At 40.7% G+C, this 26,180-nt stretch overlaps 2 protein-coding genes across 3 annotated transcripts in view; one reads left to right on the forward strand and one right to left on the reverse strand.

The window, feature by feature from the left end:
- Positions 1-954: 954 nt before the first annotated feature.
- PCID2 (PCI domain containing 2) lies at positions 955-12,855 on the reverse strand. The gene is made up of 15 exons (XM_054391155.1): positions 12,811-12,855; positions 12,335-12,425; positions 10,937-11,026; positions 9,889-9,962; positions 9,144-9,209; positions 8,582-8,623; positions 8,074-8,128; positions 6,347-6,450; positions 5,418-5,493; positions 5,147-5,288; positions 3,953-4,053; positions 2,697-2,770; positions 2,402-2,527; positions 2,066-2,189; positions 955-1,083 (listed from the first exon to the last, which is right to left on the reverse strand). Exons 2-15 carry the CDS (start codon positions 12,368-12,370, stop codon positions 994-996), a joined length of 1,200 nt encoding a protein of 399 aa, XP_054247130.1. The 5' UTR covers positions 12,371-12,425; positions 12,811-12,855; the 3' UTR covers positions 955-993.
- Positions 12,856-14,224: 1,369 nt separating this feature from the next.
- The window catches only part of CUL4A (cullin 4A), a 37,608-nt gene continuing 25,652 nt past the window's right edge, over positions 14,225-26,180 (forward strand). For both annotated transcript variants that reach the window (XM_054389230.1, XM_054389238.1), the window contains exons 1-6: positions 14,225-14,396; positions 15,116-15,231; positions 19,567-19,670; positions 22,664-22,733; positions 24,383-24,456; positions 25,934-26,096. In XM_054389230.1, coding sequence (XP_054245205.1) covers positions 14,225-14,396; positions 15,116-15,231; positions 19,567-19,670; positions 22,664-22,733; positions 24,383-24,456; positions 25,934-26,096 — 699 coding nt within the window. The remainder of the gene's footprint in view (positions 14,397-15,115; positions 15,232-19,566; positions 19,671-22,663; positions 22,734-24,382; positions 24,457-25,933; positions 26,097-26,180) is intronic.

The following is a 26,180-nucleotide window of genomic DNA, read 5'->3' on the forward strand; positions in this document are numbered from 1 at the left end:
AGCAGGGGAACTCTAAGCTTTTAAATGCCTATGTTGATGTAGAACTTGACACTCTCACCACTAAAACATGCTTCCCTTCATACATGGTACCTGTATTTTCACTTACGAATCATGTTCGCATCAGTTAGTGGATAAAATAAATCCCAACTCTTGAGGAGGAGAAAAAAGGTGGTTTATTTCCTTTAAAAATAATTAGAAAACCCCAAAACTACCATTTTATCACTACAGGCAAAGTTATGTTGGACCATCCACAAAAAATGAACCCCCTCAAGGAAGTAACACCTAAAACTATTGGATCCAATGGAGTGTTTTCTCCAGAAGCAGAATAAACCAGAATATGGATCAGTTACTTAGATAAGCTTTTGTTCACTGTAACAAAAATGAAACAAATTCCCCCCCAAACCCATCTATCTGTGGGCATCTACAGACAAAAATCCCACATTTACTTGAACCTGTAAGTATCGTTGACACAGCGAAGCTTTTGGTGTCAAGCACTGCTCTATTTTTTACAGAAAGCTTGAGAAGAGTATTTAATACCAGCAAGATTTCATATTGAAGAGACAAAAAACCCCATGGAAACCATGAAAGAAAACATCATTGCCACTCTGAAGAATGGATTAACAAAAATAACAAGGGATGGATACTTCTCCTCTCTGAAAGATAAATGCAAAAACAGTAACACAAAATAGTTTATAAAAGCTTTAAAGTAAAGCTGGAAGGAATTTGGAATGCCTTTCTTTATTTCCTCATTAAGTACTTTGAATGATCTAGAAAGCCTGGCAGAAACTATCATTGAAATGTTAGCATTTCATTCCAATGCACTTTGTAACACTGGCAGCCTTGGTCATTCTGGGAAAGGAGCCACAAACAGTTCCTGGTATTCCAGTCCTGGACATGAACCAGGCCATCTGCAATGTTCTCAGAGTGATTAGGAGCAGCTCCACTGGGCAAGCTGAGTATCTGAAAAGTACTTCCATGGATAAGATGCAATACTCAACACACAGTTGACAGTGGAGGAAATGGGTTCTGCTTACTGACCACAAGCTTTTGATGCTGATGAGATATATAGCCTTTAATGTGACCCTGGCAGAAGGAGAAAAAGACAGCATTAGTACTGGAAGCTGGTAACACAATGCCTCTAACCTCACCTGTCTTCAGGCTACATCAAGCAAAGCTATGTGTGTATACTCAATCACTACTGCACTACTGTACTCAGTATCTGTAAGAATCCACTTTTCTGTAAGGTGGTCAACTCCTAGACGAATCTGGCAGTTGGAACCATACCTCTGTGTGTGTGTACCAATGGTGCTGTCAGACTGAGAGCCTGTCACCAGGGCTCCCTGCTGGTCTGCTTACGTTGCCTCGAAGAGACAGAGCTCTACAGAAGCGTTCCTAAATTCCCTCTTGCTCACTTCAAAATGAGGATATTTAATTAATCACTGTTTCAAACACAATAAAGTAAATGACACAGTATTTCCTTTTCTGACGTAGTGCTGTAACACCAGAAGAAATTTTTCAGGGACCAATTTTTGCTACTCCTAGACTTCACCAAATCATCAGTTTCAGGCACGGAGAAGTGGTTTATTTTCTTGCTGACAGTGCAGTGCTGCTCCAAAACCTCTGATTTATCGGAACTCTCTAGATTACAAGACTTTATCTGCTCATGAGTAGTTGAGATCCACTTAGGAAAATATAAAATGTGAAACAAAACCAGTCTGATTTTTTTCTAATATTAGAATGTTTAGAATCTCCTACTTCAAATGGATCTAAAACTTTCGCATTTTTAAATCAGTATTTTTGCATATATAGAACTGCCAGTATTAGATTTTTAATATAAAATTCAACTTCAGTTTTACCTGATACATGCAAAAGAGGCAGGAACTAGAGAAAGTGCTTAGGACCAATGAAAACATTTCACTTTGGGCACAAATTAATACTTCTTTTTCCCTTACACAAGAAAACCTGGGATTATGGATATTTTTTTTGTAACAAACTTTTATTCTCTATCTAATATTTTTACTGTCTGAAGTCTGGAAGAACTAGATAAGAAGTGGTCAGCACATACCATGTATATAAGGTTAGCTAAAATGCACTGGACTTCATCGATATCAACATCATCAACTTGCATGAATTTCAGAGCAAACAGAAAGGCATCTAGAGATAGCTGATGGGTTTTGAGTAGTAAATACCTGGAAGAAACAGCAGGGGAAAAAATCTGCTACTGAAAATACAATTACTTAAAAATTGAGGTTCTTAGGAAAATGGCATTTCCACAATAAATTAACTAATAGTAATTCAGTTCTCTCGGAGCAAACTAAGGAGTATGTGTGCTTATATCACAATTCTAGGTGAAAACACACCAAATATGCTTTTATGAAAACGTAGGTTTTGTTATGCTTACACTTTCTTAAATAGATTTCTGTACGTGATGATTTTCAGCTTCTCAAGGATCAGAAAGATTCCACATCGAATAAAGAAGGTCTCATGCTTTGCTAAAGCCTCATTCAGTAGGAGGAGATTGCCTTCACTACAGGGATGAAGAAAGGAAAACATGAGAAGGTCTCACCCAAACAAGAAAGAAAACACCTCACTTGGTAGGAGTATCTCTCCCCTGCCTCCCTCAATCATCCCAAATCAATACTTTTTACTTAAGACTTTTTGAACTAACACATGATGCAATAAAACAATCATCATACCTCACAGCCTTTGTTACTTCAGCAAACTGCATAAGATCATACTTCTTTAAGAGCTGAATTGTTGGCATATGGCCCTGAAAAATAAACAGTTTCCAAGTTTTCCAGGGTAAAGTCAAATGCGTTTTAAATGTAATCTAGCAAGCTATAAAAATATTTGTTAAAGGCAAATATTTAACCACATTTTCTATAAAGAGGTGAATAAAAGTATTTGTAAGACAACCCCCCTGTCCCTATCAAACACCTTGCAGCTCAAGTTACAGTAACCTATTTATCATTGTTTAGAGAGCTTTAATATAACTTAATGTTGGGGAACAGTTAAGAAACTGTAAAATCAGGATCCTGTGACAAGAGGTCTGGGCAGATCCAAATTTTACAATGTGGCTGCATGATCTAAACTGCAAACAGAAGAAACACAAAAATCCCAAGCATTACTAATATTACAAGCAATGCTTCAGCCCTGTCAAGTGCTAGTTCAGTCTGTGCTACATTTTTTCCTTCACTATGCCTCCATGAAGAAACAAAAAAAAGTTCTCTAACAAAATCAAACTAAACCAAAACAAAGTTTAAAGAAAAAAAAAATCTTATTGCTAGGTCAAGTAAGACAGAACCACCTACTCTAATGAAAAGAAACTGGTTTTTTACCTCCCTGCACAGCAGAGATCAGATTGCATCCTGACTTGGGTCACACTTTAAATTTAGTTACCATCATGCTATGCTGTTGGTAACTTGTTTCCTGGTTGGAGGATTAGTTGAGAGCAGAACTCAGCTACATGTTTACTGAGAGCTGCTAGAAATAAAAAAAGACCACTGAAGCTATTTTGGTACAGTTTCAGGTTAGTGTTAATGTTTAAGCTCTGATTTAAAAAAAAGCAACTGTGAAAACAATGACCTTTATCTAGTTTCTTTTGTGGTGCTTATACACTAGAACTTCTTCATAAAACTTTATTACAGAAGTAACCTCAGGTCACACCTCTAGGAGGGCTGTAAGGGAAGGTAGGGTCAAAGGAGGGGGAAATTTCTGGTTGGTTGGTTGGGTCTTTCCCCCCCCACCCCCCTTCTCCTTTCCTGTGTGCCATAAATGACAATTAAATACTTTTTGTCCTCACAAAACAAGGTGAACATATGCCAGGTCCTGTGGGGGAACTCAGGCACAGACAGCCTCTCAATTCCAGTAAGGAAAGAAACAAGAACACTACTGAGCAACAATTTGGTTATCTGCCTCCAAAGAATTATTTAGAAAAGTAACATCTACTCACCAACAACATTTTTACAGGCAGCAGGTAGATCAAAATCATTCTTTTGTTCTTCTGGCTTGAGCGGTGGCAGTGCTCAAAGGCAAATGACAGATACTCTTCAGCTGCAGAAACAAATAAAAGTGCTATTAACACAAGCCAACAACAAAAATGGGTTTAAAGCATAACCCAAATTCTGTGTTCAATGTCCCTCTCTAGCCTGAATTCGTCATATTTGAAATTATGTAAAAAAAAAGAATCACACCAATCAATACACATTAAGAAAAATGCTCTAAATATTATTGAAGCTTCACATAAAATGCCAGAAAAAAAAGTCCTGCTTCAGAAAGTCAAAGAAAACTTGTCAAGGTTGAGATGTCACAGGTAAGTTACAAGCAATACTAAATGTTCAGCTCATTCCAGCAATGTTATTGCGCTACTATTAGGGGAGGGTACAATCTCAAGAAGCAGTGACAAAACAGAACCCTACGTTCTAAATCCACAGATTAGGTTCTTGAGTGGCATAAATTGCACGCGATGCACACATCTGCCAAGCTGCAGAAGTGTACCAGTGACATCACAAAGCATGACAATGTGAAAATCTCTAATCACTTTTCAGTGAGAGAGAAAAATGACAAGCCAGACGGGCAGAAGACACTGTTTAGAGTAACAAAATTGGCTCCAGAATAGATTTTGGTCAGAGGCTTCAGTTAGCAATGAAAGTTGCACCTGCTAGCTCTAGAAGCATTTCTATTAGAGAACCTTCTTGAAATCTCAGAAATGTGGTTTCTACATCTTCCAAAATCAATGGATCAAGAAACTAATTCTACAGTACACTTTGCTGAAATTTTTCTACATGGCATACAGTAGGTTCAAGAGGACAAGTAAGTCACAACACCTCTTTTGTGAAACCTTTGTAAAAAAAAATTTAAAAAAATCTGTTTTGGATGCTCATACATTTTATTAAGCACACACATGATGCAAAAGACTAGAGGGAGCTTTGCTGACACAAATGTTTTAAAACTGCTACAATTCGAAGCGTGATGTAACCTCACCCCTGATCTGACTCAGTCTGTGTGCCTTTGATCTTTTAGCATGACTATTCCTTCAATCAGTGCAAACACGACTGCCCCTTCTACACACATTTTGAGTCCCACACACGTGACATCAGCCAGATTTCACACCAAGGAGCAAGACTTTATGTCTGTCTTGCAGTACCTTGTTTAAAGTCACTGTCAAACATGGCTTTGCGTCCCACGTAGTATCTGTACGTGACTCGCTGAGCCATGCTATATTCGTCCTTCAGGTTTGAGCTGTCGATTGCTCTGATTAAGGGCTTACATAGGTGGAGCTTGTTGATCTGTTAGAAAAATAAATTAGTTGCATTCATTTTACTCAAGAGAGTGTAGATAGATAGCAGCATATAAAATAAAGTGGACTTACTTAGAATACAAAGTACAGAGCAGACCTTACCAGACTTGAACCCTACCTTAAAATAAATTTTGAATAGCTGATTCACCAGAAACAACATGCCCCACTTCTTGGAATCTTCGATGCCTGCTCGACTGTCATATGAAAAGAAAGAAATAAAACATGACTACTGAGGCTCTGGCCAGCCTGATCTAGTGTGAGGTGTCCCTGCCCATGGCAGGGGGGGTTGGAACTAGATAATCCTTGTGGTCCCTTCCAACCCTGACTGATTCTATGATTCTATGACTAGTAATGACCACTGTAAAAAAATATGACTTTGTCTTTATGGTAAACTACCTCTATAGCTATTTTATGGATTTTTAGGGTAAAAATAGGTGTCTGAAATAAAAGTCAAGGCCAAACTTCTCTTAAACCACCCCAGCACTGCCAAAACAAAACGTGTTCCTATCTTGCATTTTAACAGCTCTGCTACATTTCTTCTCAACCAAATGAAAAGATGTCATGCAACATATTATTAATCTAAATCAGGGTCCTCACTCCAATCTGCAGGTAACACATCCACTAGTATAGCAGTTACTTATAATATTCTACATGAAAGAAAGATGAACAAAAAAAGAAGTATTTTCTTCAGTTAGCAATTTTAACACTTCCAAAGACTGGAAACCAAAGAGTCATCTCTTTTACATCTACTCATAACGAAACAAACTTCACAAATGAACAGGGCACAAAAATGTTAATGGTCTTTCCTGAGAAACAGTGACATAATTAATCCCTCCCAACAATATCTGCAAGGAGCATTAAACCTGAAGGGAAGGCCTCTCCAGCTGTATTTAATAGTCAAGAGAGAACAGGCTTTAAATGAGAGGAAACCAGCCTCAGAAGTGTTCATTTTTACCCAAATATGGTCTTAGCAAGTGGAAAAATCTTCTATAAAGTTCATTAAGTTCTTAACAATAGTGCAAGTTCTGTAGAGGGTCTTTCACTCACGTGTCACTGGCACAGACTCGAAAACAGCTCATCAGGAGTTCTGCTGCTTTTTCCAACATGTCACCAACTTTGCTCTTCCCCTTCTTCACTAGCTGTTGATCTGCCTATCATTACGCAGCAAGAAACAATATGTGACTCTGCATCCTGCTCTGCTGAGTTTAGTTCCTTAACACAGCATTTTATAAAGTATTATAGCAATAGATTTGTTATGCTTGCTACTCCCCAAATCTAGAAGGCAGCCAGCTCACAGAGTAAAAGAAAACACTCAAAGAGGCTCCTGAATGTGTACCACACCTAATGCACAGGAGGGCAGTCCCTGGAAAACAGCACTGACCACTATTATCTTCAGCACCATTAAGTTTAATGCAGCTCTCAGGATCACCTGATAGCCAACTTGGACCATCAACTCAAGTTTTCAAAGACCAAGAGTCTGGCAAAAAAAATATCTTTTGAACAAAAGCAAAGTAAAATGATTCCTCTTAGGGAGTTTGAGTTTTAGCATTAATAAGCCTCCCTCCAAAGCCACAAAGGCTAGATTTTATTTCTAAAGCGTATTCAGCGCTTTCTGGTAGTAACACACACTGGGGCTTTCAGGAGAAATGGAAAACGTGTTACATATGATACAGCTGCAAGAGAAGAAGGTTGGTTGCCAACATGTGGAAGAGATCCATGCACTGATTACTGCATAAGGAGAGTAAAGGCTAAATAAGGAGAGCAGAGCCTAAAAATAGTGAGTAGATATTTGTTTTTACTAAAAAGTTTTCTTATAATGGGTGCACTGTCACTAGCTGAGACGTAAGGAAAAGAAACGGAAATATATCCTTTGCTGCAGAAGTCTTCTCTATATATCCATCCTTTGAATATACTAAGGTTAGAAGAGTTCAAACACCTCTAGCATGACTGATCCCACTTTATCTTACACAGCTCAGATACACAAATTTGCCTCATTCTGACTGAGAATCAAGACTTGTTACAGAGCAGGCACACACACAAAATATCTGTGCAAGCATGCCAAACATTTTCTGTGGGTGGTTGTGCTAAACGGACAAACACTGAAAATACTCAACCTAACTTGAACTCCACCCCTTCAGGTAAAGTCACTAAGAACAAGATCATGACCCTGCCACTCACCTTGGCCTGGCAGTTCTTGATAGATTCCTACACAAGCTATTTCAATTCACTAGCATGAGAAAAATAATGTAAACTTGGTGGTGTTTTGCTTGTCAGCTGTTGCGTGGGCTCAGCAACAGATCCAACGAGCATCAAAAGCAGTACACATAGCTGGAGGAGGGGAAAGGAGACAGAAACCTCCTCCTTCCTATGTGGTGAGTAATTATAGCTCAGTTCAGTTGTCTGGGGTATCTCCACCCTTACATAAATCTCCACAAAATCCCATAGATAACACACAGAAATAGTGAATTAAGCCACCACGCTACTCTATAAAGACAGTACTTAATCACTTCACGTGCTCTAAGCAACTTCTGTGAATTGCACACAGGTCCTCAGAACCCCTCTAGCTAAAGCTGCAAATAGGAGGCAGGCAAAAAAAAAAAAAACCCAAACCTTTAGTTTTTCACCAGGGCTGGATGAATTCAGTGCATCAATAAAACCCTCAACAGTAAGTTAAATGGTAGAGAGCAAAATTAGGCTATGTAATACAGTCTAAAATACTTCCACTGTGAAAACTCCCAACAAAAGTAAAGAGGCTGTTGATCACATCTACTTACGTTATTAGCAAAAATCCGAAGATCGAGGGCTACAGCATACATAATAGGTAAAGCCCTGGGAAAGTAAAACATAGGATGCTTAGTATAAGCAAATCATGCAGTAGACAGAAGAAACAAGGATGTTTGGTCATAAAACTAGACAAGTATAAATCACAGTTAAATTTTAAAGGAAAGCCCTTCAAGATGTCAGCATTTCAGAAATCCTACACTGGAGGAAGAATTAATTCTGAAACCTTTTTTTATTGTGGTTTTAATAAAATACCATCTAACTTTGAACAAATTTTGTATGAGTTTACTTACAGATCACTCTATATAATTAAGCTCAGATGTTTGGTTTTCAGACTTTTGGGCTTAAAAACTCAAACAGCCAGGGAAATCAAATTGGCTCCATTTAATTATCACTGGGGATAAACAAAAAATACAAGCATAACTTTAGTATGACTACTACGATATTATACTAGGGAAGGATGCAAGTTTAGATTCTGGCAGCTCTGTCTCATATACTCACCAGTTCTCCTCTTTATGTGCCTGAAATGCTCGCAGGAAAGATGTATTCTATTTAGGAGAATTTAAAACATTGTGAAATGAAGCACAGACTTAAAAAAAATCTGTGAATGATACCATATATTACTACATGAAAGAGCAGAAACAAAAAAAAAAAGCAGCAAGTAGATGAGGAGTTAAGACGCAGACACAGCAGGGAAGAACGCAAGCAAAGACATTTACTCCTTGGTGTGCCAGCAGCAGTGGTCACTTAGAAGACAGCAACTTTCTTTACCAGCATCTTCCCCTTTAGCCAAGTACAAACTGGGAGGTATATTAATGGTTTGATGATCTTCCATACTCTGTGAGAAATTATTTTTTTATTTTAAAGCAAATTGGCAGATTCTTTCTTAGTCCTACAGAAAGCTGAAAGGAGAAAAGTGTATCTGGATTTCCTCACTTAAGAACCTAAACTAGCTGAAGAAGACCATATTCTACTTATTTTAAAAGGGGTAAAGATACCTTATTCCACAAGAAGACATACAGTTGATCTGAAAATTATATACAAGCTTTATGGAAAAGGATATTGAACAATAACTGTTTGGCATTTGTACGCTTCTATAAAGTCGTGGTTTCCAACAGCATATGTACACCTGTCAAAGAAAAGGTACATTAGTGCAAGTATCATAGACAGGTATTTCTTTTTGCCTCTTAGCAGGTATAGAGCTTTAGAGTTTGTTTAAAAGAGATACTAAGATATTAGAACTGTTTCTAACAAAATTGGACACAAATGTTTTAACACATCACTGAGCTTGATAATTGTAGAAAAGTGTTCTGAGAGATGAATGAGCATTTGTTTCTGTAGCATGTTCAGTATCAGCTGTTATATATTGATGCTTTATTGAAACCAAGATTAGCATGGATAAGAAAAATTCCTGGTGAAAGTGAACTGAAGACTATGTTAATGCAGATTTTTTTATAATAAAAGCTTCAAAATTACTTAGTTCCTAAAATTGTCTTAAGAGTACTTTTATGACTGATATTTCCTTAAAAAAATATTTATTTCCCTTATTTCACTCTAAATTCTGGTATAGCTAGTAAATGCAGAACACAGGAAACTGCAAGCACCACAACCAAAGCTGTGTCAGATGACTGCAAACTTTACCTGGAAAGGGTCTTTATTTCCTGTGGTTCTAGCATTATTTATAAAAGCAATAAATATAAAAGTTTTCACATGCAAGACCTTCAAAATGACTAAGTAAACTTAAGGATAACCTCCCCATCCCTGCTAGATATCTCAGAATTGACTTTACATTCTTGGCCTATCTTTACCTTAAGTGGGCTGCAAACATTTCATCATATGGAGGTTCCAAAACTTGTTGGCATTTCTCCTCTGGAGATGGGAGCTACATAGAGAATAAATCAATGAAACATTAAAGGAACGTCAAATGCACCATAAACATCATATGGATGTTGTGCCTTGGCAGTTTTATGCATACATGCCTTTGCTATCTATCAGAACCTTAAATTATACTAATAAACCACATCCAGGGTAGTGAATTGTTAGAATCATCAAATGGCTTGAGTTGGAAGAAACCTTAAAAGTCCATCTAGTTCCAATCCCCCTGACATGGGCAGGGACACCAACCACCAGACCAAGTTGCTCAAAGCCTCATCCAGCCTCATCTTAAACACTTCCAGGGATGAGGCATCCACAACTTCTCTGGGCCACCTATTCCAGTGTCTCATCACCTTCATAATAAAGAAATTCTTCCTAATGTCCAATCTAAATCTACCCTGCTCTAGTTTAAAACCATTACCCCTTGTCCTATCACCACAGTGGTACTGCTAGTGTGCATTTTCTCTCCAGAATCTTGATTAGAGCTAGCTTTAAATAAAAGTATGCCCAGCCTACTTGCTGGTGGGGTGAGAAGCTGAAAGTTCATGACTTTGTGTAAACACAAGAAAGATGCTCTGGGCAGAATTAACTCCAGCTCAGCCAAACCAATAGAAATGCTTAGCAACAACTGGAACATCACACTGCTTTCATCCTAAATTCAAAATGCAGCACTGCACCAACTACTGGGAAGAAAACTGACCCAGCTGAAACACAGCACAAACACTGGACTCTTGTTATCCACTGTTTTTCTCTTTATAGTCACTTTAATGTGCAATGGTACTAAGGTAGACCTGGCCAGAAGGGACTTACAAGATTATATATCCATCCAGAAAATAATACAAACTGGAATAGAAAAGGCCATCCAAGAGGAGGCCTGTGAAACAGATTTCTGAGGTTTATCTCCAATGGAAAGGAACCCATAAAAGAGAGAGCTATGAAAACTGAAAGCAGAACAAAAGAACTGTCAAAATCAGTTCTCACCTGTAGCCTGGGGTTTGCAACATGTGGATGTTTAAATGATACCAATTCAGCACAAAATTGTCCATCTCTGCTATCAATGGCTTCCTGTACCTACAAAGAAAACAGTCACATTACAGAACAAAATCCAGCTGCAGCCATACAAAATATTTACATAGGACTACAGAAGCTGCCTTCTTGTTACCACTGTTCATCCATATCAACTTGATATCATCCATATCAACCAACTTATATGTGAGTTTTTAAAGTTTAAAACCGAATGAATCAATATTGCACTTCAATACCTCTGTTTTTCAAAATTATACCAGGGATAAAGTAGGCTAAACACTACTGTGTTGTTTAACTTACTTGCAGGATACAACCAAACCAGACAATTCCCAATCCACTTACATGGTTTTAGCATTATAAAATACCAGTTGTGAGAGATAGGTTTGGTTAAACTTTTTAAAATTCCCATTGAATTTATGAGCATCCAACCATATATGTGAAGGCATGAGTAATGCTTAAAAATGAAGACAGGAGCATTAAAAACATAACTGTTGTTAGTCTGGTATTAGATTGGCATCTGTATAGAATACTTCTGAAACCTGTCAAGATTGTAAATGCTACATTCTATGGGAGAAGGATTTAATTCTGCTTCAAGCTAGAAATTTCTTCCATCAACTTGTGGAAGTAGTTTTAGATATTACATCTTAAGAGATCTTTTACTACAGCTTGTGTTTTGTTTGTCCTATTTTTGTGCCCACACAAAAATCTTTTTGCTATATGGAAAGACTCTGCCAAATGGGAAAATCAGACTAAAATTGCAAGGGAAGCACCAAAGAGTGAAAGTCAGCAGTTTAAACACTTTAAGAGATTGAAGTCAGGAGGAAGAGGGTGTGTGGTGTTTGTCAAGTAAATAAAAACTAATTATTCTGGTTGGAAATAGCATTTCTTATTAAATGTTAAATGGATTGTTAAGCAGACAAAATACTGACCTTTCAGAGCAGATCACTGCCATAAGACAGCTCAGTTGCTCCATTTTTTGAGACTAAAATGGAAACAATTACTCTCTTTTTGTACCCTTCAATCATCCTGATTGACCTTGACTGAAGTGATATGATAACAATGATGAAAATATAATGGTTCAGAAAGAAGCAATAAGAGTGGTCACACTCAAAGCTTCACACTGAGGGCTCAGCCCAGCTGGTATCCTGGTAACCATCACACTTTCAGAAATTCCTGGTACACATCCTTGGAACTCAACTGACATATTTAAGTTAGACTTAAATGCGTTTCATTACCAGAACACACACTCTAGGCTGATTTCTTTCTTAAATAAGGTAACGTATGAACAGCAGAGCAAAATGCATCCATATAGTTTGTGTCCATAAATACAAAAAGAAAACCAAACTGGCTTACTTGCTGCAAATACTGATTTATGGTGATGTGGGCCATTAAAACACACGCAGAAGCGCCAGCAGTCTCGAAGAAAACGCGCTTGTATCACATTCTGCAAAAGGAACAGGAGTTTAAGAGAAAAACGAAGTGAGACCACCCCACACTAACCCCCTCGCTCCGAGGAGACACGGGATGACTTTATCTCAATCTGGCTGATGCCAGCCTACGGGTACAGGAGCAGAGAAAGCCGAGCAGAGCAAACCACGCTGCCTGCCGAGAGCAATCGTGTGGGGCGAAGAAACCCTGGCACAAAGGCCCCAAAGAGGGCGGAGCGCCCTGGGAGCCTGCAGTTGAGGAAAACGGAGGGCAGCCGTTAAGATGCGTGGCGGTGGGACGTCGCCCCGCTCGTACACAACTGGGCGCAGGGACACCCATCCATCCGGCCCGCGCCTCCCCCACCTCCCCAGTAAGCCTTCGGGAGCCTCTCCACGCCTCACCCTCAGCCCCAGCAGCCCTGGCCGGTCCTGCCGCGTCGCAAGCCCACCCTCAAGCCACGGCGCGGCACTTCCGGCAGCCGGTACACCGCTTCCGGTAACTTGCGCCGCACTTCCGGTACCCGGCAAGGCACGGGACGCAAGAAGGCTGCAAACCGGAGCGCGCCCCTCAGTCCAACGGACAGGGGAGGAAACGACCTGCCAAATCACGTGACACTACCGCGCCCCGCCCAGTTCCGATCCGTCCGAGGTGCTTCCGCGCCTCTCCTCCGCCCACCGCCGCGCCCGGGAGGCGGGGCTTTTGCCCAGTAGGCCAATGAGAAAGCGCGATGGGCAGGCCATCGCGTGCGTCAGCGATAAACCTCGTGCGCTGGCGCGTGCTGCACGTTAGCGGGCGGTGGGTGGGGTATTGTTAAATTCTAGTTGGCGCCGTAGATGGCTTCAGTACCGCGGGAGGGAGCAGTCGCTCCTGCTCGCTCTTGTTTCCTCACTTCTTAAAGGAGGTGAGCCGTAATCTCTGTGCGCCCGGGTCTCTGCGCTTACCCGTGTTACACGTCTCCAATTACAGAGGGCCCCTCTCACCCGGCAGAGCGCCCGGGCTTTGCTGCTCGTCTTCCTTTCCTTGTTCCCTCCCTCCCGGCCGGCCGACGGCCGTTGTGCTGTGAGGAGCATCGCTGCCTGCAAGGAGCGCCGGGCAGCCTACACGAACTTATGTGCAAAAAGTTAAATGGGGCATTTAACTCTTGAAGCCGGTGCACTAAAGTGAGGCTTGTAAAAGAAGGGCACGATCCGTGCCCTGGCACCTTGTGCTCAAGACAAGCATGAGGCCCCGGTGTGCCCTATCTGAGATGAGGGTTGCTGGTGGCAGGGACGTGGGGCTCTCGTGGCTGATGGCTCTTCTGGGTGAGAAACCGAGGTCAGGCTGGGAAACGCGTCTGCTCTGCTTCTCCAGCTGTCCCTAGGCGTGATGCCTTTTCGCGCCAGGTGCAAACAAATAGAGCCAAGCGAAACAGGGAAACTGAATGGCTGCGAGGCGAGGAGCCGCTCGACCCTGCTTGGGGCTGCCCCGGCCACCAGCGGGAACGGGAGCCATCTTGTGAGCGGGCTTGGTGCTGCCTGCATGCCTGAGTGCTGGGGGCGGCACAGACGCAGACCTGTACCCGGGTTGGGCGGTGCAGACGGCAAGCCGGCCGCCGAGGCGCCCCAGCGGCTGGGGAGGCGGGTGCCTGCCGGGCCGGCCGCACTTGGCAGCTCACCCGCGGGCAGGGCCGGGAGGCCGGCACGGTGGTGGGGGAGGGCGGCGGCGGCAGTAGAGGAGGAGGAGGGGAGCGGAGCGGAGCGGAGGCGGAGACCTGCCGGCCCCGGCTCAGCCCAGCCCAGCGCCTTGCCCCGGCCGGACACGGCAGCCGGGGCGGAGATGGCGGACGAGCCCCAGAAGAAGCCGCACTTGTCGGCCTTGGTGGGGCACACCAACGGGCTAACGAAGTCTGCCTCGCTGGCCGCCGCCACCCGCGCCGGAGGAGGAGGAGGCGGAGGAGGGGGAGGTGCGACCGCCTCCTCCAAGAAACTCGTGATCAAGAACTTCAGAGGTGGGTGCGGGCCAGGCCCTCCGTCCCGGCAGATGGGTTCTGCCCACCGCCTGGCCTCGTCCCGACCTTTGTTTACCGGGGGCCTGGCCGCTCTCCGCCCCTTCCCAGCGGCAGTAGGGCAGGCAGCCGTGGGGCCGGGCCGGCGGCAGGGGGGCCCCCGCCGCTGTCACCCGCCCTGTCGCCTTATCAGGGCGAGCGAAGGCTTCTGCTGGGCTGATAACCTCCCCGTTGCCATCACCATCCCGGTTTTAAGGGCTTACGGGGACACGCGTGGGGCTCCGTGCGTGGGCGCAGCGGGAGGAGCACCGCAGCGACGACTTGCGCCCTACAGGAAGCAGGCAGAAAGCCACCTTAGTGTCAAAACTAATTAAAGCAAGGCGAGGGTTACCTTGCTAAAAGTAACATGGGGGTAAACGCTCAAACGACCCTGCGGCTGGAGCGGCCCTGAAGCCCCCGGGATCGAGGTGCAGGCGCTGTCCTCGCCGGGCAGGGTCCGCGCTCCGGCCCTGGGCGCCCCGGCGTGTGCGGAGCACGCTGGCTGGCTGCGGGGTCAAATGCCCCGTGCAAAGGTTTCGTCGCCTTGGATGGTGCTTAAGTTTTGCCGAAGTTAAACGGTGAAACACAACATGGCTTGGCAGAACTTAATGCGCCAGGGTGAGGAGGATTGGTAGAGACTGCCGTTGGGCGGATAGTTTTCAACTATATGTCTTTCTTCACAGAAAGACCCAAATTACCAGATAATTACACTCAGGACACCTGGCAAAAACTTCATGAAGCGGTGGGAGCCATACAGAGTAGCATTTCCATTAAATACAACCTCGAAGAGCTCTACCAGGTGAGGCACTTAGGGCTTTTAGGAGTTCATAAGAATGAAAATCAGCTGTTTTGGTGCTTTCACAGAGCTACACGTTTAACATATATGCATTTTGATTTGCTAAAAGCTGATTATATTTTCTGAACTGTTCTCTGGATACTCCATTTCTACTCAGTTTACAGTTTTATATATCAGCTCCTTGGAGAGTTATCAGGATCTGGGCCCATGAAAAAGCAGTTTATGTTGGAAGACATGGAAAGACGTGCATGGGCAGGGCTGAAATTTAAGTCTTAGACTCTTCAATACAGTGCCTACTGAAGGTATTGAAAATGTGATATAGGTCTCACTGAGTTAAGCAGATACATATTTTATGATTATTTCTCTTGTGCTTGCTGTGATCTCTTCTGAATAGTAATGTTTAATATTTGTTATTATTAGATAATAACAGACTTCAGCATCAGTACCCTTCAGGGAATTAAAAAAAGCATCTTGATTGAGCAGACAACAAACTGACAGTGTACCAGTGTTTCAGATTACTGTTACATTTTCATAACAACCAGGATCTTAATTAAAATGGTGAAAAGCATTTTTGGAACACCTAGATCGCTGGAGCTGTGGAGGGTAAAAGAGAGAAATACTCCTGAGACATTTCTTTCCACCACCTCTATTTATATACACTTTAGTTCTGTATTACTTCAGTGTGAGTGCTTTGAGGTATTTAACTGAAGTAGTAATTTTTTACAGTGGTTATGGTATAAAAGTTAGTGATGTACTAAGTTGTGCTACATAGCTTAAGTTACAAATTTTCTGCAGGTGCAGATGTTTGATCTGTAGCTCACTGCCAGATCAGCACTTAAGTTATGCTCACCTAGAATTTTTCAATTAAGGTTAAGTTTGTTGTCTGGAAAGTGCAGACTGAGGGAGGAGAAAGCCAGCAGTCCATATTAGGTCCATGCATAATAAAATCAGGATGGATTGGAGAGCTGACTCTACTTGTCTCTGTGATTAGTTAGCATATATAATACATGGATCTGTAATGGCTGATTATGTAAATGCATATTAATTTAGTATAATGTATTTCCTTTAAATAGGTAACTCGACTGTGATACATTCATCTCAGTACTTGCAGGTTTACAGAGTTTGAATTACATAAAACATTCTATAGTTTTAAACTCAGCATTTGAAAAATTCTGCTTTTTCATACCTAGCTAAAAAACCACCAACAAACCCACAGATGCTTGGAGCATTACCTAACTTGTTTTCAGAGGCTCCGAAATGGGATTGAAGTAATATGGCTCTGAAATCACCAGGGTACAGACTTGAGCTTTGGCAGAAGAGTGAGAGGAGAGAGATTTCAGATAAGCTATGAAGGGAGAGCTGTACTTCTTGCTTTTTCAGTTTGCTTGCTTATTTGTAAAAGCGGCACAAGGGCAGGCCAATAATCTGCAAGGCAACAGTGCAAATCAGCAAGATTTCTGCAGAGAGTGGGGGTTGTCAGTGTGCCTGTGCATAGATAGGTACTTACTCTCCTGCCAAAGGAATAAAACATGAAGTTCAGCATCCGTTGGAAACCTGATCTGTACTTACAGATGGTTTTAACTGCCTGTTGGTGAGTACCAAGTCATCCACAAGGGAAAACTTCCCTGTGTGCATAATTTCTTACTGTCAGGGTTTGCTTTGTCTTTATCTGGCATTATGGGAGGAAGTGAGAGGCCTGCTAGTGTTCAGTGTGGTGAGCAGGCTGGTGTACCAGCTTGCCTTTGAACTTTCTGATTTATTTATTTAATTTGGCACAGTGGCTCAGGCAGAATGAAAGAACAATGACAAGGCTTTGTGGGAAGCCCAAAGGATACTCCTTTCCAGGCATTAGAGGCAGTCTGGGCTCAGGCATGAAGGTGCTTGGCAGAGGTGCAGTCAGTGAGCAATGGAAGGGTGGCAGCCAATTTTTTTGTGACTGAAATAGAAATGATGTCTGGGATTGGAGGTAGATTGCACAGATTTTGATAGAAGTAGCTTGTACTTGATGGGATAGAGAAAGTGGGGCATTGCAAAAAAATTGCCAAGTGAGGAGTGAGTGATAAAAATAATGGAAAAAGAAAATTCCCTCTGCAGCAAGGTCCCAAATAACCTGAAATGGGGCAGCGCTGCCCTTCTAGAGGACGTAGAATAGGACAGTGTAGTAGTGAAGGAAAAAAAATTGAGTGCCCTGACCAGACTCTTACTTGGATGAATGGGTAGATAGGAAGGGCTATATCTTAAGAAAGGAAATTAACTATCTACAAAATGGTTGTGTGAATATGATTTGTTAAATAGGTCATTTTACTTATCTGGTTTAAGACCAGATGAAGAATATAACACTATGTGATATTTTCGTTTTATTTGTTTGCTTGCTCAATATTGTATCAAAATCGAAGAAGCCATAGTTGATGTGCACTTAAATAAAATTACATCAAGGTAGTTTAGAATTACCCCACAGGACATCTCTGAGAAGGAGATTCACTTTGTGTTTTGGACCTAAGATGAAATAATACAAGAATAATATGGTAATTTTCATGCTGAGTGATTAAATGGAAGACTCAGCTCTAAACAAGCTGTTAAGAGGTTGATTTGAAATAGCACTTTTGCTAGACTTGTCTAAGTGAAGAGCCTAGAAGTGTTGTCTTTCTCATATCCTGGTAGATGTGATCATTACCATAGCTTTTTTCCAAACTAGTTGTGTGCAAGATGAATGAAAGTCAAATCAATTTTTGTTATAAAGGCAGCAAAAACTCTGAATGAAATAAAAGGTGAAGGAATTACTGGGTATCATCCCTTCCTCTTTAAAATAAAAAGCAGAAACAGCTAGTAGAGGTAGCACTGAGAGAACACAGCTGCAGTTTGAGATACACTTTAAACCAGCACTGTTGCTCAAAGAAAACAGCTGTGCTTTCTCGCTCTCTTCTCTCTCAGCCTATGCATTTACTAGCCCATGTGTTTGGGTGATCTCAAACTGAAACAATGAGGAACATTTACTAATGATTTAACAAATTGTTACATGCTGGTATTAGGCACCATAACAGTTCATGCTGCAAAGAAATAAGGCAGCAAAAAAACCCTAAAATTTGAGGAAAACCAAGTTAAGACCAGGCACTGGGAAAATACTGAAATTTTATTAGAATTCATTGGTGCTATCAGAAAATCTGTGACTAAATGTGATGCTATAAATGCCCTGGAGCGAAGGAAGATATTCCTGGGTTAGTTTTAGTTGCCTAGGTGAAAGAATGCTTTAAATCTTAGGTAGTGTTCTCTGCAGTATCACCTCAGCATAAAGGCTGTTGAAAGGTGAAGTTACAGGAAAAGGCAGCTGGGGTTTTGTTTCTGAAAATCATGTCCAACTCATTTGGATAATTTTGTCTGAAGCATTGAATGCACCAAAATACTTACTGCAAACTTTATAGTTCTCACAGAACATTTGGCTGTCTTTGTTGTGATTCATTTCAGATGCAAAGGTCTATTAATAAAATAATTTATTGAAATATAGCACACAAGTTAGTGTGCTTGCAACAAAGTCTAAATATAGGCAATAGTATCAAGCAAGGCTATATTTTTCTCTTTGACATTCTCATGGAGTTTCTTCTGAGGCGAAAAATGTGAGTGTAAGACAACATAATTACTGAATAGCTGAACAGCAGCAGTGTTCTAGAGATGGCAAGAGCTGTCTCAGCATGGTCTAGGTCAGCTGCATAACAACTTGACTTACGTTAATGTATTGACTGCAAGGATGTTTGGTTTTGGGCAGAATAGGTTTTAGCTATGGATAAATACTCAACTAAATCCCATGAGATCTCACTAAATCAACCCAAGTCTTTATTTAATGGTTAAAGTGGGGGGGGGGGTGTTATGTTTTTTGTTTTGTTTTTTCTTTTTTATTATTATTATTTTCCTCTCAGTTTACCTTAGAATGAAATATTTAGAAAGAAGCTAATAACATAACCGGAAAGCTGCTCTGTCCATTTACCATTTAGAGAGAGTGTTTGAAGTGTCTACCTTAAAGTTACTAAGAAATGAAAATATGTGCATGATTGCATTCCCCACCCCTAAAAGTGTGTATGTTTGTTTGCTGGAGGATACACAAAATGGACCTACAGGAAGAGTTCAGCTGCTGAGCAATGTTTGGGGAGGATCTGAAACTGTAGTACTTTATAACAGCACATCTGAAATATGACCTAGGTGGTGATGGTGGATCTTGTTTGTACACAAAAAATAGCAGTATAAGAAGGGACCAAAATCAAAGGGGAATCACAAAGTCTTACTTTTTATTTTTGTTGTTGGCCTTGATTGCAAAGGCCTCATTCATAATTTTTGTTTTGTTTTTAGGCCGTTGAAAATCTCTGTTCTTACAAAGTCTCTGCTACACTGTACAAACAGCTGCGACAAGTTTGTGAAGATCATGTGAAAGCACAAATCCTTCAATTTAGAGAATATCCTTTTCTCATGCATAAAAATGGTTTGAATGGTTAGTTTATTTTCTAAAAACAACATTCTGTTAAAGTTGTATCAGTAACTGCCAATGTGTTAAAGAGGTTCTTTGACCACTTAACATATTTTCATCCATAAGCAACTTTAGCCATCTGGGTGAGTAACTTTAGTGTAGCACTAAGTAACATGCTAATAACAATTTACTTATTATTTTAATAGGAATGCAGATTTTACTCCTAATCTAGAGAATTTGCATAGAACTGTGAGCCTTAACGGCAGATCTGCATTTTTATGACAAGTGAGTAGTGGAGATGATTACAGTAGCAGTTTCCAAAAAAATCACTGCAGTAATTTTGAACAACGGTGTCTTTTGCAAAAGAATTCTCAACTTGAAGTATGCTTGATTGACCAGTAATAACTACTGGTCAGCAGCAGCGTGCCGTGGAGGCATCCGCAAGCCCTTCTAGCTATTTAAACATGTACCTTCGGAGGTTCTTGGGAGAGCTTGAAGTTCAGGAGATGATTTGGCTGTCTTGGGATGTGTAGAAACCTGATGCTTTGCAGTAAATTTCCCCATTGTTTCTTGAAGTTGTGCTGATGAACTTTCATCCTGGCTGAACTGGTCACATAAGTGCCTGTAGACCTTCTCTGGACACCTGGGTACAGCCAGCCCTGTTTTCTGAATCCCACTGTGCTGTACATGCTGAGACCATGCTTTATGTGGTATTTGTGTTTTGTATAATAGTCTAGGGGTTGAGCTTGCTCAGGTAGAAGGATAAATAGAGCCTATGCCCACCTGGCTGTCCCTGCATTCCTATCAAGCAGATGCTGGAAAGTTCCATACTGAACAGATACTACAGTACTTTGGGTGCTAGCAGTGTTTCCCAAGTCTCTGTATGTATTTCATTAGCAGAAAATATTAGTTAAAATAGAAAGAAGCAAGGGACTGAGGCACAGAAAGAACGTTCTTTCCAGATGAGTGCCTCAAATGTGCTGGATTGTGACTCTTGAGTTTCTCAATTCATTTCTCTAATAGGTGCCTACATTCATAATTTGTTTTCCCCTGTTAACTATCCAAATCCCAACACGATTTGGGATTTATTTTTGAGACCTGGTTAAGGACTCTGGCTTCTACATAGCATATAAAAAACATAGGTAAATAGATCAACACTGTGAATTCACCTCTTATATTGCAGATGACTTTTTCATAACATTTACTTTGATGCCTTTAAAATTGCATTTAACTAAGAATGATATTGAACAGCACAGTAGTTTCTTAAACTGAGAACTGAATCTTGCAGTCTGCTTAAAAGCAGTGTACAGTCAACCATTTTGGCATCCCCGCCTTTTCAGACTTAAAATGATCTTCTGAAGAGATGTTTTAAAACCAGTGGTTTAAAACTTTGCCTTCTCAGAGAATCACAGAGTATATCTGGTTGAAAGAGACCTCAACGATCATCCAGTCCAACCTTCAACCCAGCACTGAAGGGTCAACACTAAACCATGTCCCTAAGCACCAGGTGCATACACTGCTTGAACATGCACAGGGATGGTGGCTCTACCTCTGCCCTGGGCAGACCATTCCAATGTTTGATAACCCTTTCAGTGAAGAAGTACTTCCTAATATCCAGCTTAAATCTCTCTTGGCACAGCTTGTAACTATTTCTTCTAGTCCTGTCATTTGTCATCAAGGAGAAGAAGCTGGCCCCCTCTTCACTCCAACCTCCTTTCAGGCAGTTGTAGAGAGTGATGAGGTGTCCCTTCAGCCTCCTCTAGACTGAACAACCCCAGCTACCTTAGGTGCTCCTTGTAGGCCATGTGCTCCAGGACCTTTACGAGCCTCGTTGCCTTTTTCTGGACATGCTCCAGCACCTCAATAGCCTTCCTATAGTGAGGGGCCCAGAACACAATACTCAAGGTGTGGTCTCACCAGTGTTGAGTACAGGATGATCACCTCCCTGTTCCTGCTGGCCACAGTGTTTCTCATACAAGCCAGGATACCACTGGCTTTCTTGGCCAATGGGCCACACTGCAGACTCTTGTTCAGTTCACTATCAACCAATACCCCAGGTTCCTCTCCAAGTTGCAGGTTTCCAACCACACGTCTGTAATTTGCCATGGGGTTATTGTGACCCAAGTGCAGGACCTGGCACTTGGCCTTGTTGAACTTCCTACTATTAGCCTTAGTCCATTGGTCTAACCTGTCTTGATCCACTGTAAAGCTTCCCTAACCCTCGAGCAGATCAACACACCCACCCAGCTTGGTGTCATCTGTAAACTTACTTCTCTTTGCCCTGACAGAGCTGGTGGTTTGGAGAGTTCAGAATTTTATATTTTACAGGTATAACACTTTATATCCTAAGGGCATGGGGTCAGATTAATCAGATTTGGTCGGAGGGAGTTGGAGATGACACTGTTCAGGAGAGGAAGGTAAAGCCACATTCGGATTTACTCGTGACATATGAGAATTCTGTTATTCCTAGCTTACAGTTGGATCTTTTGTGTAATGAAGAAAACAGTATAGTTTACTTAGGGAGACCTGGAGATGTTTATGAAAAGAGTGGTATTTGGATTTGATGAGGATTATTTAGAATTGTAACTGCTTTTAAGAGATTAGGGTCATTCGTGTTGTGCACAGTGTGAACTCATTATCCAAAATAAACCTGTCCCTCTCACCTCAGTTGGTGACAAGGTTGTTTTTTGACACCAGTGGGATTTGTTGTTTAAATCTTTAATAAAGTTATACAGTGCAGCCACTAGATGGTATTACTGAAGAGCAGTGAGTGTTATTCCTTGAAAATACAGGGAGGCCTTTTGGAGAAATGCCAGCCCCTCTGCTTTGCCCAAGCTCTGCAATTAACGATTTATCTCCGGGCAGTCACAGTGACATCAGAATATCCATGGAGCAGCTTTGCTTAATGGGTGACAAAGATCATCTCCAGAATCTGGCCTCAAAATACACCATCAAGCTAGTTTTCCTTAATAGGTGCTGTACAGATTCCCTGGATAGTATTTTATTTTTAAAGAGGATAAATAAATGTTGGCAAGATCATTGCAGACAAATGGTAAGTTGAATGCTTGTTCAAAATACATATACTTGGGATGTGAAATCTGGGGAAAAAGGTTTGAGCTTGGTCCTGTGTTGCACCTCCTCCAAATTTCAGCGTTGCTTTTTACTTTCCCCTTTGCTATCTGGAGGTGGTCTTGTTGAAAACTTATGTTGTGTTACTCTGACTTTCATAGGTTTCATATGAAGTCTGGTATCACTCAGAAATATACTGACACCTGTTTTATTTGGGTGGAAAGGAAAACTAACCAGACTATGCTGTTTGTAATTGTAATTGATTGGAGAATCCATAATCTTTGTTTCTAGATAGCTCAAAGAGCTAGGTTAATTTATGACAGTCCTGACTAGGGCTAAGAAAAAGGAGTGTTAGAGAACCAAATTTCTTTATGCCCTTCTTGTCCTCTACCTCCACAATGTTGCAGAAAAAAATCCTCTCCATGTGAATTGTCCATTTAAGAATGCATCATTATAACTCCAAACCAGCAGTTTACAACAAGGTTTTGTTGTTTAGTTGTTGTTTAGTTTTGGCCACAGATGCCCCATATGGTTGAATTTCTATTTTCATTCCTCAAATCCACCCCATCCATGATTTTTATCTGAAATAAAAATGGAAAGAGTAATCAAAACTATTCAAAAATTAGCAGTGATGAAAATAGAATTGAAGTTTGTCTTGAGAATGTAGTTAAAGCAGACCTGTGTTTTTATAAAAAGGCTTTTACTATGAACTCTGTTAATTTCTTTTGAGCATTCTTTGGGTTTTTGTTTTGGTGGTTTTTTTGTTTGTTTTTTTTTTTTTTATCTCCTCAATGCAACAACCTGTAACAAGTGGTTGCCTGTGTCCTGAGTTAGCACTTGTGGTACTTTAAGAAAAAAAGAACAAACCCAGCTTTTCTGCTATATTGCTTTAATATGCCTGGCCAGAATTTGTGTCAGCTTGAGAACAGCTTCAGAAGCAGTGAAATCTTTTAGGGGAGTAATAAGTAGACAGTTGAGGGCAGAAATTCCTGTAGATGGCTTGGGGGTGAATTGGTTACTGACAACCTGAGTTATGCTATTGCTAAACTGAAAACTAGGCAGTCTTTTTGTGAGCAAAGTTTAAAATGGATTTGGAATGTGAAAGAGTAATAAGCTAAAACCCCACTTCCTTCTCCCACTTTTTTAATAAAATAATAATAAAAGATAATCTGTATACCATCTTTCCCCTGTTAGAATTAATGTATCTCTATTTTCCTGTTAATTTTGGCAGCCAACTTCTATTATGAAAAAATCTGTTGCACATCTCATTACTGTCTCTGCTTTTAATCTTTTTTTAAAAACATGAAAACCACAGCAGGATGCTATTTCAGGGTGTTTACTGAATGTCTTGATTGTATTGCTTGAATGGGTTATGCATCTCAGTGGCAGTAGAACTATTTAGTTAATATTTAGGAATTGGAAAAATACTTTGAATGTACTTTCGATCTACAGCTTAATAATAGTGTTAGCATCAATAAATTATATACCAGTGGCTTTACAAGTCACTGTAAAAGTTGAAAAACATGACAGTAATTAAGGTGCATGTTGTGGTGTAGTTTTTCAGAACTTGATATCTAATTTAAAATACCATGCAATGGCCAAGAGAAAAATATTTTCTTTATGTATTTTCAGATCATGATCAGAAGCATTTTCTTATTTTTGGATCGTACATATGTACTTCAGAATTCAATGCTTCCTTCTATATGGTAGGTATCCATGTAAGTATTCCTGAAATCTTTGGAGTTTTAACATGCTGTTGTATTTGCAAAGGTTGAAAATAAATTTTTCATGTAGAATAAATTTTTTGAATCTGTGTAGTAGGACTTTAAAATTTGGTGTTAATTTATGGAAATATATGTGTAATTTCCTTCTTCCCCAGGAATATTAATTGTCAAGTGAGGGTAAACAAAGAGAAAGATCCGTGAATAAATGCTTAAAAGTCAAGGCAGATATATTACTGTAGTTGTCACAGCCTGCATGAGGATGGGTGTGTGGGGAACTTTCTGAGAGTTCTGCCTCTGCATCTTAGTGCTGGCCAAACTTTCTTTCAAGTGCTCCTAATTTTGACAAAATTCACCACTTTTGAGTAAGTCTCACACACTGACAAGGTGCAGATTGTTTTTCCAGCATTGGCCACTTGACAGTAAAGACCTGTGGCTTGGAGTGTTGAGATGCTGCTGCTGTACTTTCAGCACACCATGGTCACATCTTTGGGCATTCTGTCTTTAAGCATCTTGCCTGAGGAGATTTTTGTGTCATTGCTCAAGCAAACAAACCCAGGCTTTGTTGAAAATTTATGGTATCATTACTCCATCTAAAGCAAAAAAATTAGGTAGGTAAAGTACTGAAGTAGAAGTATGGCTTTTTTTTTTTTTTTTTTTTTCCTTCCTGGCTGGCTTCTGTGCTCTCAGGAGTTCCTCAGGCTATGTGAGGAACCTGGCATCCCTCTTTCTCCCCTGGCTTGTCCTGTGGGTGTCCGTCTTCCCGACATTTGCAGCAGTTTTCTTCAAACTTGTTGTGTTAGGCTTCTTTTTATTAAGTGTTGCTTAAGAGGTCTGTTCATACTTTGTGTCTTTTCCTCATACTGGGAAAATTCCCTTTATTGAAATCCTAATGCATATGAAAGAAGCTGAAGGTATCAAGTTTTATTTAAGATTCCTCTGTTTCCCTGGTCCAAGACAATGTTTTATAATTGGCTGCATCATAGCAGAGAGGCACCGTTCCTCATCCTCTTTAAAGGAAACAAGAATCTGATACAGGTGATCATAAGGTCCTAAACATAAAGAGAATTCATACTTTTGAGCAAACTTATAAATTACATGTAGATTGACTGACCTAGGGGATCTTATGTTAAGGTATGTGTTCAGATTTTTAATTATTATAATAATTTTTTCAATAAATAATGTCATATCTGTTATGTGAAACATGGTTACCAGGCTGGTGACAGTTCTCAGCTGAAGTATATGCACCTGGCAGCATGTGGCCTAGTATTTTATGATAAGGTTAATGAAGTTTTTTTAGTGGGCAGTGTCAAAAAGAATATGCACACCATTATTAAATTCTCTTTCTGTATAACAAGATATCTATGTACACACTATGTGTATGTGTTTTGATTTTCCTCAAACTGAGATTTTTTTTTTTTTAAGAACAACAGTGATTTATTAACATTCAATATTCACACAGGGACATGGGGCTAGAGTTATTTAGAAATCACATCATTAGTGACAAGCAAGTTCAAAACAAGACTATTGATGGAATCCTCCTGCTGATTGAACGAGAGCGAAATGGTGAAGCTGTGGACAGAAGTCTGCTGCGGAGTTTGTTGAGCATGCTGTCTGACCTGCAGGTGAGTACAGCAATCTTTGCTACTGGCAGCAGTGTTCAGAAACACAGTTCAGGCCTTTCTAATTTGTGTGTTGTACAGAAATAG

The sequence above is a fragment of the Indicator indicator genome, chromosome 1, assembly GCF_027791375.1.
Source record: "Indicator indicator isolate 239-I01 chromosome 1, UM_Iind_1.1, whole genome shotgun sequence".
NCBI lineage: Eukaryota > Metazoa > Chordata > Aves > Piciformes > Indicatoridae > Indicator > Indicator indicator.